Below are 14,762 nucleotides of genomic sequence, written 5' to 3'. Positions count from 1 at the left end.
GTGTGAATAAAAACATTTCAGGTTAACTTGAAATGCTAAATCACGTTCTAGGGGTCAGTGATCTGCAGCAGCTGTGGCTCTGACCCTCCGGCAGGACCCGCGCCGTGGAGTGGTCCAGAGGCCCGGAGCAGGGCTCGTGACGCTGAAGCTGGGTCTTCACTTGAGTGTGGGCGTCGCTGCGCTCTGGAACACTGCTCACGAGTCTCATTGGTCGGTGAGAGTGACACGCACGCGGCTCCCGCCATAAAAGCACGTCTCCGAGACGCACCCACGACATGACACAAGAGCTGGAGGCGGACCAAGGTCTGATAGGTAGATGCACCTCAACAAGTCTTAACGAAACCGGAGCTATCTGCCCAACTCCCGAGGTACGCCGGTTCAACCTGTGCCATCTGGAGCTGCTCTTGTCCTTAAGAGCGCACTTTTACGCACTGCGCAAAGAAAGAGTTTGACTTCTTTCTGCAGCAACTAGTGTCTTCACTGTGTCCCTCTGTGTGTGCGCGTGTCAGGGACCGGAGATGATGGAGTGGCTCGTGCTGGCGCTGGTGCTGAGTCTGCCGCCCTCTGTCCGCGCGCTCTGCTCGGCTCAGTGTGAGAAGTGCGCGTTGATCACCAGGCCCGGCGCTTCTTTCAGCCTGGTAAGATTACACACAAACACTGTGTATTGTATCTGACAGTGTATGAAGTAGTACTTGGCACAGGGAACATGTGTTTCGTAAAGTTTGAACATTCAAACAAGACACCTGTTAGGACGCGCACGACTGTATTACGCACAGGCACTTTAGGTGAGGAAACTGCGCGTGGACCCAGACTTTCACTAGAGCTTATACTGAATGTACACCCAACACTCGCCTAGGAGTGTTGGGCGAAATCATCTCATCATCTATAATAAATAATATAATAATGTATGCGTATTGGTTGAGTCGCATGTCAAATCCAAATAAAAATATCATCCATCAACAGGTGTTTATTTCAGGCAGTTTTACAGCAGAGAAGTATTCATGGGTTTCAGCGTCTTGTTATATATATCCAACACTTTCTCTCACAACTTTCTCTCATTCAAAAGACATACATTAAAAAAACAAAAAAAAACAAAAAACAAAACAAAAAAAACAAACATATATAGCAATTATATTAATTAAAATTGTTATAACGCTGGTCCTAATTTCTCGTCATTCAAAAAACCCATGGATTTGCACAAAAGTGTGTGTAATCACTCCGCTTTTGTCACAGCTGTCTTCACTCGCGGCTTTGTCCGCGCTTCAGGATTAACTTAAGAAGTGTCTTTATTTGGACATAACGAAACCTTATGACACCCGTTCAGTGTCCGAGTATAAAGAGAAGTTAATGATTACCATGTGTTTGTGCGCAGTGCAGTGCCCAGTGCGCGGAGCAGCTGAGTGACTGCGGCCAAACGGTGGACTGGAGCCGAGAGCAACGCGCCTTGGCGGACTGGAGCGAGGACACGGCGGCTGCGGAGGAGGAGAGCCAAGAGGCACAACTGGTCAAGCGCTACGGCGGCTTCATCAAGAGAATTGATCGAAACAAGAACAAGGCGCTCAGGCCATGGCGCGACAACGCAGTGCTTAAGGCGGTGGCAGAACAGACGTATGAGGACTTGTTAAAGCGACTCCAGAGAGACGCTGTCATGGACCAAGACTCCCGGGAGCTCAGCAAACGCTACGGTGGATTCCTGCGGAAGTTTGGCCCCAAGACCCGGAGGAGCAGTTCTGCGGAGAGCGCACAGGAGAGTGCGGATCAGATCCCGGAGCAGAGTCGGGAAGAGAGCTCCGAGGAACCGAGCGAGCTGCAGAAGCGCTACGGGGGATTTATGAGGCGGATCCGACCGAAACTCAACAACCTTCAATGGGACAAGCGCTACGGGGGCTTTCTACGCCGCCACTTCAAGATCTCCGTGCGCTCCGCAGAGGATCCGTACGCGTGGAGCCGGTAGAACCGGAACATTATAGGCTTAGTCCTGGGACTGCTCTGTACTCCGCTGTGCTTTAAACGCTGCCTTTGTCTTGTCTTGTGTTCGTGACTCACGGCTGCATTCAATAAACGAGCTTCTTTCATACAACCGTGTCACTTTGTGCCAAACCGCACCGCACATACAGACGCACATCGCGCCAAGAAACCTCCGGTGTCCTACTGTCCTGGGGCCCGCTCTGTGACAATGTCTCGTTACTTTAGTAGGTCCATAGGCTTCTCAAAGCGCGAGAGGAGGGGGAGCTGGGCCGAACTTTAGATTAGTTGTATTCGGCTGTCTCTAACGAGAGCGTGCTGCGTAACACAGAGGGAAGAGTGTCCAATTTAAAGGGCTATAAATAAAAACAACTATTTAGTTTAGACCTTAGAACAGCGTCGACCCTGATTAACGCTCTTGAATTAGTAACGCAAGAAAAAGTATACGCACCTGCACGCATACCCTATAAAATCCTATAATGCGCATCCGCTAAACTCTGAGAGTTAACCGTACGTGCGCCAAATAAAAATAATGAAGACATGTACACTTGGGACGCCCGTCCTGTTTTCACTTTTATTTAGGCGAGTCCTCCTCCGCGGTGTCTCAGCCTGAGCTGCGGAGCTTCTGGCCTCTTGACTTCTAAACTAATGATCCAATGGCGCCCCCTAGACGAGAGGCCCTGACAGAGTGTACGGTCAGTTCTCTTCCAGATTCAGAATTCACTTTCCAAAGGCACAGCAACCCTGGTGCGTGAGGGATACATGTCCAAAGCTCCAGACGTATTTAAAACTGATCAGATTAATTCATTACTATCATAATAACCAAAATAATGGCCTCCTTCAGTGTCGGATGTGGCCTGTGGCGCCCATCAAATTTTTCTGACTGCTATAGCTTTTTTTTTTATTGGAGATCTAAAGCACAGGGTTAGTAAAAAAAGATCCCATGAAAATGGTAAGCCTTAGCTCTGTATAAGGGGCATTACATAATACCTGCTACTCATTTGGTGATTGAAACACTTCCAAATATATGTTATTTTGTAAAATCTTTGCCATGGCAGTAGATGCTCCTTAGAGTGTTCAGAGTGATGTGTCATTAGCCTGTGCTCGTCTTCATCACCTGTATCTGAGGCATCAAGCCCACCAAGTATGTAGTCTTCACTAAAAATAAATATCTGCAATCCAGCTACTTATAATTTCTTTGCCTTCCACACACAGTCCACATGTAAGCGAACTCAAGTCCAGTCCACATCATAAGCCCTGGGCTCCCACCTGCTCTCTCTACTGTGTGTAGTAATTTAATTGATCCATGAGACGCACAGTCCAAAATTAAGCTTTAATGAAGGTAGTATAGTATAACACACACAGACAGTGTAGCAGAAAGGGTCAGTGCAAGTCCTGTCAGTCTGCAGTGGACAGAGGCTGCTCCTCTGCGGTCTGCTCAGAAGGAGGAGCAGGGCTTTCTTGTGCCAAGTCCTCCTGTGTGGGACCCTCAGCCTCAGGACCCTCAGCCGTGGAGCCCGGGGCCTGCTCTGCAGACAGAGCCTCCACAGTGGGGCCCTGCAGTGTGGTGGGCAGAGTGAGCAGCTGAAACTGTGGCCCCAGTACTTTGACCACCCCATCCTGGAGCACCGTCAAGTTGGAGGCATCGGAGCCCAAGTCGGAGCCAGGCAGGGGGGAGGTCAGCAGAGTGTACCCCCCCAAAGCAGAGCCAGCCTGGGTTCCAGCCACCGTCAGCACTTTGCCAAGAGGCAGTCCACTCAGCTGGCTCAGAGGAAGGCTAATCTGCTGCGGGGAGCCCCCCACTGCAGCCGGCCCGGACACTGCACGGGTCAGGCGGGGACGCTTGGCCACCGGGGGGCAGGGCACCGGGGTCAGTGTCATCAGCACGTTATTGAGGTGCTGGGAGCGACTCTTCAGCTCTTTGGCCCTCTTCCGATGCTCATCACACTGCTGCTCCAGGGCTGTGGAGACAGACAGACAGACATATACACAAACACACAGAATTACCTGATGCACCGGATACAGATCTAACTCCGCACGGAGCACAAGAGTCAAATCTTAATGTTACGGAATGATGTGGTTTGTCTACGCTTCCACATATTAGCTCTTCAGTTCTATTCAAATAAAAAGTCAAAGAGGCAATTAAAGACAGGAGAGATCCATGCACAGAAAACACTGACATAAACACAAAGTGCTGGGATTAAGCCCAAGCACACAGCAGTGAAGTAGGTACACAAAGGCTGATGGTTAGAACCCTGCTGGTACTCCATAAAGTGATACCATTACATATATTAGAATACTGGATCCCAGCTCCCATGTGAGAATGAGACATCATCATCAGAGAAGGTACATTTAAAATCAGGTTAAAGTGTATGTGAAGGGAAAATCAGTCTTCTATGGAAGAATTTGTCCATCAAACTAATGTCCATCAAACAAGACAGTGAACACAAAATTCACTGTCTTGTCTGTCAGCACAATCCAATTGAAGTTAAATGTTTTCAGCATGATGGTGGGATTAAACAAACACACTTGAGAGGCTTAATGGTAAGAGTAGTGGTCCCCTAACCAGAAAGGTTGGCGAATCGATTCCAGCTCAGACCAATTTCTGTTGTTGTGTCTTTTGGCAAGACACTTCACCCACATTAGATGCGTGCATGAATTTGTGGCAGCCTCACTCCTGTCAGTCTGCCTCAGGGCAACTATACCGTGAATGAATAATGACTACAGTGTAGTGCTTTGAGAGGCTTCAACAAGTCTGTTATAATAATATTAATAGTATTAGTATTATATGGATCCAATCAACCACACAAATAATCTGGTTCACCAAAATTTGTTAATTTGAGATTATGTGACTATAAACCCTAGAACATAAGCACAGTCTAATGATGTGTTGTGATGTTATTGCTCTATGCAACAGAGGCAGCAGCCCCACCTGCCAGGCTGCGTGTGTACTGCTCGCGATACCGGTCCATCTGGCTCTTGTGACTGGCCAAGACCTTCTTCACCAGGTCCAACATCCCAAAGTTCTGCACAATGTTATTCAGCAGCACTGCATCTGCACAAACAAAAGGACACATGCATTTGTTTAAGACATATTATGCTCTTTTTCAGATACTGAACTCAACAACTACTGAGATGACATAATAACATCTGGAAATTCTAATTTTATGTCATAGTTGTAATACACAATATTATGATGGAAACATCAGGAAAAAGGAACATGAGAAACAACCCCCAAACTGGAGGAGTGGCTGAAGCAGATCCCAGGAAAAACATCAGACATCTCAGTCCAGAAAGGTGCACTATTAGGAGCAGCAAAGATACTGCGCAGAACCCTCAAACTCCCAGGCCTCTGGTAGAGGGCCCAAGCTTGGAAAAAGGATGAGACCACTCGCCCAGGGTGAGGATGAGATGTTTTAATTTTTTTTTACAGCTTAGTAAAAGAAATGGGATCATTGACTTTATTAAAAACTGCTCATCTTCATAGTGGAACTTCACCATAACAAGCATCAACAAGCAGTGTAGTGTCATTTACATGTTTTTATTTTTGAAAAGTGGCTACATTTTAGAACCCTATAGTTTTTAAATAATCACCAGTAGGTACAGGGAAGTGGGTGGAGATAGAGTAGGTGAAAACAGGACATTTGTGAGCACACAAGCTTCAACTGCAGGAAAACAAAAGATGCCTCAAGACTCAAACATGCATGAATCAATCCAAATACATGTGTAAGTGAGCTGTCAATGGTAACACTAATGCTGATTTTGAGACATGTCAAATATAAGAATAATACCACAAACTGAAATAATCTACATATAAAAACAGTTACGTAGTCTTTACATTAATCAGTTTCAATTTTTATAGATTGTTTATTTTATATGTGATGCTTTTAATAAAAGTCAACATTAGCTTTAAGGCATAGTGAGCTAGCTAACCTATTCAATAAACAAGCTCCAAGTAGAGTTAGCAACTTTTGCTGACTAACAGAAACATGCAGTTGCAATGAATGCAATTTGATAGCAAAAATGCTCAGATTTTGATTTCTGGACCACACAGCAGACCTCCAGACTTTTACCTATTATGTCACAGAACTGGGAATTTCAAAATCATGTGTGTTTATGGGACTTAGAGCAGACATTCTAAACAAGGATTCATCAAATAAGTATGAATAAAGCAAAATACTTCTCCAGGCATGTTATTGGTGAGAGAATGATGTTATAATGGTTAATAGGTAAAAAAAAAAAAAAAGTCATAATAAATAGATTTTTCATAATATGTGATTATGTGTTCTTTAAGGTAAAAGAGGTCAAACGTGCATACACATTTATATAAACTAATACACATAATAATACAGGGTTCCATGTGGTATTTTACATATTTTTAAATGAAGTGGTTCACAAATGTCAAACCCACACTGGTCTCTTCCCTACAGAACCTAGAGCCTTTCTTACATTCTGGTCTCTTTAGTCAACACAACACATCTCAAAGATGTGTGTTTGAAGAACAGCCCTTTAAACACGGCACACGTGGTGGAAATGCTCCACACCATCAGAGCTCTGCATCAGAGCAGAGGAGGGCAGGTCTCTGGAGTTGTTTACTTTTGCCACTGGACTGAGCCTGCTTTGACTCATGAAGAGATTTCCAGTCACAATCATGTCACGCTGGAATTGTTTAGTGCTAACTGATGTCACAGCAAAGCATTGTGGAGGGGAAGTTCCATTATCGGAATACATTAAAGATTTCTACACACATTTAACCAGCTGATCATATATGGCATTACGCATTGTAGACAGTAGACACATTTTTAATAATTAAAAACATATAAAACTAGACACAGATTAACTTTGTCAGTACAAAACGTACACTTAATGTCTAGTCCTAGATACTTTTTTTAAAACAATAACATTTTTTATTTAAGATTTGCCATGGAATCTTTTGATATCTCGGCCCCTTTGCTGTCACACACACCGTCCATTGCCCCCCTCAGTGGAGATATCCTGATGTGTGTGTTCCCAAAGCATCACACAGGTTAAATAATGCCACAGTGTGTACTTTTCCTCAAACATACAACACAGCAGCAGGTCCTTTAACGCTGCTGCTAATAATAATATGGGCCATAAATAATGAATTGTAATGCACTACTTTTTTGACAAAGTAGAGCAATAACTTAAAGGGCCTATGCCTAACTTTAATTTATTTTTGTCAAGATAAAGGCTCTTTGTGTCATCCATTATATGGTAAAAGCTGCTACTAAATCAGAAAAAAATGAGACTGTAAAATATTATTACTATCCTCAGATAGTAACTTAGAGAGAAGCTACTGAGTGGGTAATCTTTTTTCATCCAATCAGGCACATTATTGCCACACATTGTTGTGCTGGGAAACCAACTGCCTGACACTATCATAGAGACTTGATTGTCTGTCAGGGAGCTTTTGTCAAGAGTGATAAAAAGCAAATAGTAGCAGAGATTGGAGAACTATAAGGAAACAAGTGCATGACACTATCCCAGACAGCAGTTTCTGTGTAATGTTACAATATCACAGCAGCTGACAACTCAAACTAAAACATGTGCCTGTTCAACCAACCCTGATCACAGGATAAGCAATGTTCCCTCTATTTTTTCACTAGTCTGAGCAAACACACAAACTCCCTGAGCGGCCCCATGGACCACTGTGAGCATCATCAGATGTGTGCACTGTGGTCATGCTGCATCGCATCCATCCAGGTTAAATGGTTTATTAAAAGAATCAAATTACCACATTTACATTTCTGTTATAAGACTTTTAATTAAGTGCTTTAGCCACTTATACAATGAAAATGACAAAAATCTTGCTCATGACCTGTGTAGTATGTTAATGCTACTGGAAGTATAAATATTTAATTTTAACTATGGCAAAACATGAACTTCCAACCAAACCAAGCCAACTGTAAACTCCAATGTTGAAAACACACTTAACATTTTTATTATAAAGCTCTGACTTGTATTATGAGTATAAGCCATTGTGTGAAGCTTTTGCTGTGCACTGAGTGAGATTGTCCTACTGTGGTCTGGGAGACAGGCCGGTAACTCTTTTTCAGTATATGACACGATCATTTGATTTTTACTACTCATAAACTAGTGACAGTATTCAATGACCAACACACACTGAGAGGAATCTGTATCTGCACACCCAGCTGCTCTATTACTGTACATTTACATAACATATCAAAACACAATATATAATGTGTATCTGTATATAAAATATAGTCAAAACAAGTGGTATGGGTCAAAATAAATATATATTTACAAACCACACACTGCAAACAGTGAACAAACACACACACACACACACTTCAAAATGTAAACAAACACACACTGGAAACTAAGAACACACTGTACATGATTGTACAGTGTGACAGTCATTCTGTGACAGAGGTTGGAGGATCGTGTCCCGCTCGGACCAATTTCTGTCATTGTGTCCTTAGGCAAGACACTTCGTCCAAGTGGTGTGTGCGTGATGATCGGAGGGGCGCAGATTGGCATTAGCTAATGCTAATGATTACATATAATACACATTTGACCCACAATTAAGTCAATAGAAAAATAAACCACGCTTACCGATCAGGAACAGCATCCAGTCCATCAAAACATACTCCTCAGTCCATCATGAGATCTTCACTCGGTTCCACGAAACGCTCCGGGTCCGAGATGCCTCTAGTTTAACTTGTACAAACATCCACAGTGTCCTCGGTCGCGTACTTCCTTTGTTTTGTCCGTTTCGTCATGTTTAAAATGCAAAACTGCTACAAAACAGTGCGTAACAGTGCGCCCGAGGGCGGGCCGTTGGAACATTAAGGGGTTAAACACTTAGCATCATTAGCGAATCTTCACTCCACGGCTGTGTCCCAATTCGCCAAACTGGCCTTAGAATCACCATTGGAAGTGTGCATTGACGGGCAGTTACGTAATTTCCGGCGCGACAAGGGCTGTCCCATTTCAACCCACCCTACTGAATGCGCCCGACAAACCTGCCCTTCCCTTTCCACCGTTTCCATGGAGATCGGACGTAACCGAAGCGTGCATCCGTGCACACTTCACGCACTTCTATATCCCATCTTGCACCGCGACTACGCAAGAAACAGAAGAAAATGGAGTCCACTGCGCAATACACGTTCAAATGTTCGTACTGGGTTACCTCACCTACAACAGTGAGACATGAAACTGTTAAATCTGAATAAAGATTTGTACAGTCTGTTTGATGATTAAAAAGGAGGGGAGTTATATGGAATAAAGGAATGTGCAGTTATTGCGAGACAATATGAAGACATTATTATCATTAGAAATTATTATTGCAATAAGAATGATGTAAGAATGTTTGTTTCTATTGTAAGCGTCAAAGACCAAGAGAAACATAAAGTCAGAAGAGTTTAATGATCCACACAGGTAATGTGAACAATGAAGCAACGAACTCTCAGGAAAGGACAGAAGAGAGTCCTGAGACGTCCACAAAATCTTCATGAGTTCCGGTACATTCCATAGGTCTGCGCCCCCTGGTGGCACGTGTCATTTACCTTCGTGTTAGTAAATCAAGATCCTAGTTTGATGTAGCGCTGCGCTGCTAGAAAATAACTCACAATAATAAGATGGAAAGAACTGGTACAGCATAGAAGGGAAACAGCGCCCTCTACTGTTAAAGTGGTGTAGACACTGGCCAAAATACCGAATTGTTAAACTGCAATATCCCACTATATGTACAATTAATCAGTGTTCTCTGGTTTATAGACTATGAATGTGAAAATGATATTGTTACCTCTGTCTCTGTTATTACGTTTTCACAAGGTATATTTTGTTAAAGTTATGAAGTAGCTACAATTGAAAAAAAAAAAAATCACCTTTAATGTTATATTTGCCTATTGATATTCAATCTAAAAAAAAAAAAGAAACGGCTGTGACGACGACATCTTGACTTTTCTTCTATTAAATAATAAATAATTAAAAATAACATACGTAATGTGCGTATCGTACGCTCAAAGACAGCGGTGGAAGTGCGGTCCGTGGTGTAGACCTGTCCCACTTCAGCAAGATGGCGGCTACACTGAGGAGGACACACTCTCGACCGGAACCTTCAAACTACACTTTGAAGAGTACTTCGAAGGGACCCTTCAAAAGGTGCATTTGGCAAATTGAGACATGGCCCACATCGGCTAAAACTCTGGTAGCGGCGCATGAGGGCGCCTGTCAATGACGTGGATAAGATGCGCAAATACGTATGTGAATCACATAATTGGCTGAAGCAGCTCGTCACCGGTCACACTCACTGACTCACACTGAAAAATAGCACAGAATGAATTCTTGTGTGTTTATTTTATTTTCAACTCCGGTTCGATTTTTTTGTGCGCAGCACAGATTTTCTGTGCGCAGAGACCTTGTCAGCAGTGCGCAATTGCTCACACGCGCAGCTTAGAGGGAACAGTGAGGAAAAGCCTAAAAGAGAAGAATGTAGACCAAGTGCTTTAGTTAGAGTAGTCTGACCTTTGACCTGCAGAGGCGGGTCATTGGCTCTCTCCTCCAGCCCCTTCAGAATGTCCTGGAGCTCCTTCTCAAAGTCCAGGACCACCTCGTCCAGCATCCCCGCCTCTTTCACTGCTTTCCAAAAGGCCACCGAGTCCTCTGGAACACAACAGACACATCAGCACTAACCACTTCCACCAGGCGTCCCCTAGAAGTCAATGACAAGTCCACCAGAGCCCTTTACAAGAGGGCACACATGTGTGATTTCTGGGTTCTGTCCCGGCTGTTTTCCTGCTCTGTGCAGTAGATACATGTCAATAAAGTCTGAGTTACTTTTGTATTTTGCATATGAACACAAGAGGAGTGAGTTGGTGTGTCACATGGGGAGTGAGGGATGATCAACTCAAAGCTAATAGAGAAATAAGTTCTTTGACACTCACAGCAATATAAATCTTCATGATTAAACACACACCTTAAATAAATAAAGAAAAGTGAGAAAACCATGTGTTGGCACTTACAGAGCTTTATGGAGCCACTCCTCCTATGCACAAACAGCAGACCACCAGGGCCTGGGAAGTATTACCTCCAGGTGGACGACTGTGTAAAAATAAGCTAGCTCTCCACATTTGTGAAGTCATGTTTGTAAAGGGCTTAGGAGTCATTTTTATCTCTTAGGTGTCCACCAAGAGTCCCCCAGAAGTATACTATGAGTCCACCAAGAGTCTCCCAAGAGTCCACCAGAAGTCCCCCAAAAGTCCCCTGGAGACGTTCACGTGAAGCCTTACCTCCAATGGCGGTGACCCACTCTGAGGCTTCATCTGTGGACTCTGAGAACGACAGAGCCATTCCATTCACTAAACACATAACATGGACAGTATTAGCCAGGGGCATATTTTCCTGTTTGCATTTATGTTTTAGATTAGTAACTGGTGAACTATAATTGTAACCAATAGTAATCATGAATGATAAAATAACTAATTATTACAACAACTCATAGGGAGAGCGCCAAAAGATAAAACAGCACAAAGAGAAGTTTAGAGTTTAGCAACTGAGACTGAGTGTTGGATGACAGGTCAGACGTACAGTCTGCTGCTGGGGTGGTTGGGAGCAGTTCTGAGGCCCCATCCACACTCAGGGACACTTTGGCTCCCACCAGGTCGATCTTGGTGCTGCGGCACGTGTTGGAGCAAACTTTGGAATGCTGGTAGAAGTCCAGCTCTCCAGAGTCCATGATTTTCCTGTGAGACATGAAGCATAAGAAGAAGGATTCTGTCAACTGGACCAACAATGCTTCAGGATGAATATGTTTCGCCACTCATCCAAGTAGCTTCTTCAGTTCTGACAGGGTTCTGTTCAGGATAAGTCACTGCCTTAAATATCTGTCTAAAGAAATTTAACTATACTGAACACACCCCAGCAGTATGTATTATTAAGTTCACTGAAAGTGTGAACTGTTACCTGAGTCATATTTTACATAATCATTCATGACCCCAATTAGTCATTTAGCACCTTTAATTCATTTAGCATACCCTGATTATGATTGTTTTCTTTGCTCTGGTTTGAGTCTGACTTTGGAGATTTCTGTTCAAAGAAGGATTTGAATGATTGAATGAAGTACACTGAAACACTTTGTCTACACCAGGGGTCTGCAACCACATCGGGCTCTCTTGCATCTCTTAAAAGCCTCCAGTGCGGTCTTTCCAGTTTGATTGAGGAAAAAAAAAAGTTTAGGAGGTTTTCATTTTATAGAAATTATAATTTTTTTATTTATATTTTTTACTATTCGTCTGAGGAAATCCCATGCATAAAATCGGAAAGAATAATGATGTAGAATAAATATTACACATAAAATACACCAGAATTCAGAAAATTACATATAATGGTCAAAACCCCCAGACTCCCTAAAACACTTCAAATAAGTCCAAAGCTCACCTAAACACAAAATGTTATAGTCATATTCTTTATAATGTATTAAAAGGTGCAGACAGTCGACTTACTTCTTTTAAATTGATTTATTAATCACTTCGGCTTGTTACTTGTAAAAAAAAAAATGTATGGCTCTTTATGACTTTCATTTGGTCTGAAATGTGCCAATGTGGCTCTTTTGCCATTAACAGTTGCAGACCTCTGGTCTAGACCGAAGGGTCTTATGGTTTAGGATTCATGTTGCCTTGATCCTTAATTTGTCAAGAATCATAAAATCTTGTTTGTTCTTGGTAAAGCAAACCATTACCTTAGCATGGTGCCGTTGAGGCGAATGGCCCTCTTCCAGTCCTTCAGAGTGGACTTCCCTGCTAAACACACAAACTCTTTGGGACTGATGAGCTGTGAGTTGAACTGCTCCCAGGGACACAGGGAAAACATCAGAGTTTGACTCAAAGTACTGCACTAACAACAGCATGGAGCACAGATCCTAAGGTGTACCTGCACACATTTCACATTGATCCCTGGGCAGACAAATTTCTTCCAGACAAGAGTGGCTTTGGCATCTCCACATGTGATGGAGTAAAAGACGTCTGCCTCTGTGTCCACCTCCTCGGATAGTTTCACTGCACACAGAGGTTTGGACTTCAATCACCTGGCTAAATTTATATACACTTATATGTTGTGAATAGCTATGCAAGGTGAGTGGAGGATCACTCTCAACAGCAGAGCCTCTAGTACATAATTAGTTTCTAATTAGTTTCTATCCACTACTGTATTTTCAGTAAAAAAAAAAAAAAAAATCATACTTATCTATAAATTAAAATTAGAACCAAAATGATTTTCTAGGTGCCATTTTAATTAGATTGTTTTTAGTTATGTTTGTCACTGATGACAGCATTAATATTGCCTTTTCTAAATTCAAAACTTAATTGAGAGGCACTAAGAGGCACTAAGTCACTGCTATTCGTCAAAAATGCTACATCTTAGAGAGTGCAGTACTGACCAATGACTGCCTCTTTTGACAGAGAGTCTGCAGCAGAGGTGTCAGCCTGGGCCTCCTCTGGGGTCCCCATGGGCATCTCTTCACTGGAGGGTATGAAACACATGGTCAACAAAAAACGGACCACACAAACCGTTTTTACAAGTTTGATCTATGCCTATGTCCTGTAGGAAACCTTGGCTTTGATGCAAGTTGTGCAGAGACCTTCTCCTCCTCCTCCTCCTCCCCAGGCACCTCTCCTCTCACAGCCTCCGGGAGAACGATCACCACCTCTCCCATCCCGGACATGTTCACCTCCGAGGCCATCAGGGCAGGTACATCCTGCAACAGCACAGTGACAGGGCTAGGGCACAAGTAAATATTTTTAGAGTAATACAAGTGACTATTATCGTGTTATTACAGAGACCCACATCATCGTCCTAATAATCATTTCGTTTTTGTGAACAATATAAAAATATAATACATTGCTTGTTTTCACAAAAACACATACAAAACATTCTGTTGTTTCTCATGACCCTGAGGTGTAGTAGTGGCCAATTATCATGACTTCAGGAAACTGAGATGTAGCAACTGCATTTCGGTCATTTTGGTCAAGGCCATATCTCTTCTGTGGCTCCCACTAAAAAAAGACCATAAACGCTCCAGTGTAATCTTACTTGTTAAACTTTGCATTTTCTTCGGTTCTGCGAGACTCTAGCCCTTTTTTGAACTCTGCTAGACTCCCTCTTTTAAAACTCTGCTTTGAATCCTGCGAGACGCTGCCTTTAAGACAACTGTAATGCTGTGACCATCAATAAAGTCCATTCCCGTGCCTCTGCGCCTGTTCTTCGTGCAACAGAATAGAAAGCGACATTTTCCAATTTATTAACCCCAAGTAGAATCCTCATTACAAAGGCTCTTACTATTCCTATTTTTTATTTAACTCCACACACTTGCACAACATATATATATATATTAAGAAATACAAAGATTAAACAATGTTAATACCTTTTGACACAGGTCAATCCGTGTTCAGTGCGGAGAGAATGGATCACACTACACCTTGTTCGTTATTTACTAAACGAGCTGTTTAAGTCAGACTAAAGTAAATACCACCGTAAACTATGGTTAGTCTCCGTAGTTATGTACTCAGACATGTGTGAATCTATCACGTTTTAGAATTTCATCCTCTTCTTGCTTGGATGCTACCCATGCTAACTGAGCTAACCATGCTAACAACAAACAGCGCTTCTTTGTGTTTTCACTCACACGTGCGCTCAAACACACTGCCCCCTCTGTCTGGAACACAGCATTACAAGACACTCTCCAAATAAACCGAAATCAGCAAACGTAGCTTTTCTGTGTCTCTAGTGCCGTGCGTAAGGAAAAAGTGCCTTATTTT

The 14,762-nt window shown here is 42.9% G+C and overlaps 2 protein-coding genes across 2 annotated transcripts; one reads left to right on the top strand and one right to left on the bottom strand.

Annotated features, from left to right (window-relative positions):
• The first annotated feature begins 281 nt into the window (after positions 1 to 281).
• pdyn (prodynorphin) lies at positions 282 to 2,109 on the top strand. The gene is made up of 3 exons (XM_055223279.1): positions 282 to 368; positions 510 to 638; positions 1,373 to 2,109. Exons 2-3 carry the CDS (start codon positions 519 to 521, stop codon positions 1,952 to 1,954), a joined length of 702 nt encoding a protein of 233 aa, XP_055079254.1. The 5' UTR covers positions 282 to 368; positions 510 to 518; the 3' UTR covers positions 1,955 to 2,109.
• A 1,171-nt stretch (positions 2,110 to 3,280) lies between these two features.
• Positions 3,281 to 14,643, bottom strand: gmeb2 (glucocorticoid modulatory element binding protein 2). Its single transcript, XM_033969538.2, has 10 exons — positions 14,369 to 14,643; positions 13,557 to 13,702; positions 13,385 to 13,467; positions 12,880 to 13,004; positions 12,689 to 12,792; positions 11,539 to 11,693; positions 11,241 to 11,309; positions 10,477 to 10,614; positions 4,898 to 5,020; positions 3,281 to 3,926 (listed from the first exon to the last, which is right to left on the bottom strand). The coding sequence occupies exons 2-10, from the start codon at positions 13,685 to 13,687 to the stop codon at positions 3,364 to 3,366; spliced, it is 1,491 nt and encodes a 496-aa protein (XP_033825429.1). The 5' UTR covers positions 13,688 to 13,702; positions 14,369 to 14,643; the 3' UTR covers positions 3,281 to 3,363.
• Positions 14,644 to 14,762: the final 119 nt, after the last annotated feature.

This window comes from Periophthalmus magnuspinnatus, chromosome 7 (assembly GCF_009829125.3).
Source record: "Periophthalmus magnuspinnatus isolate fPerMag1 chromosome 7, fPerMag1.2.pri, whole genome shotgun sequence".
NCBI lineage: Eukaryota > Metazoa > Chordata > Actinopteri > Gobiiformes > Gobiidae > Periophthalmus > Periophthalmus magnuspinnatus.
Note: the sequence above shows the minus strand (reverse complement) of the source record. Positions and strands in the feature narration are given on the sequence as shown.

Excerpts from the sequence above, each read along its gene's own strand:
- gmeb2 (XM_033969538.2), bottom strand. The coding sequence starts at position 13,687 with ATGGCCTCGGAGGTGAACATGTCCGGGATGGGAGAGGTGGTGATCGTT. Across the intron at positions 13,005-13,384 it reads GTCAAAAGAGGCAGTCATTG|TGAAACTATCCGAGGAGGTG; the intron begins GTCAGTACTGCA and ends CTCTGTGTGCAG. Across the intron at positions 3,927-4,897 it reads GTACACACGCAGCCTGGCAG|CCCTGGAGCAGCAGTGTGAT; the intron begins GTGGGGCTGCTG and ends CTGTCTCCACAG.
- pdyn (XM_055223279.1), top strand. The coding sequence starts at position 519 with ATGATGGAGTGGCTCGTGCTGGCGCTGGTGCTGAGTCTGCCGCCCTCT. Across the intron at positions 639-1,372 it reads CCGGCGCTTCTTTCAGCCTG|TGCAGTGCCCAGTGCGCGGA; the intron begins GTAAGATTACAC and ends GTTTGTGCGCAG.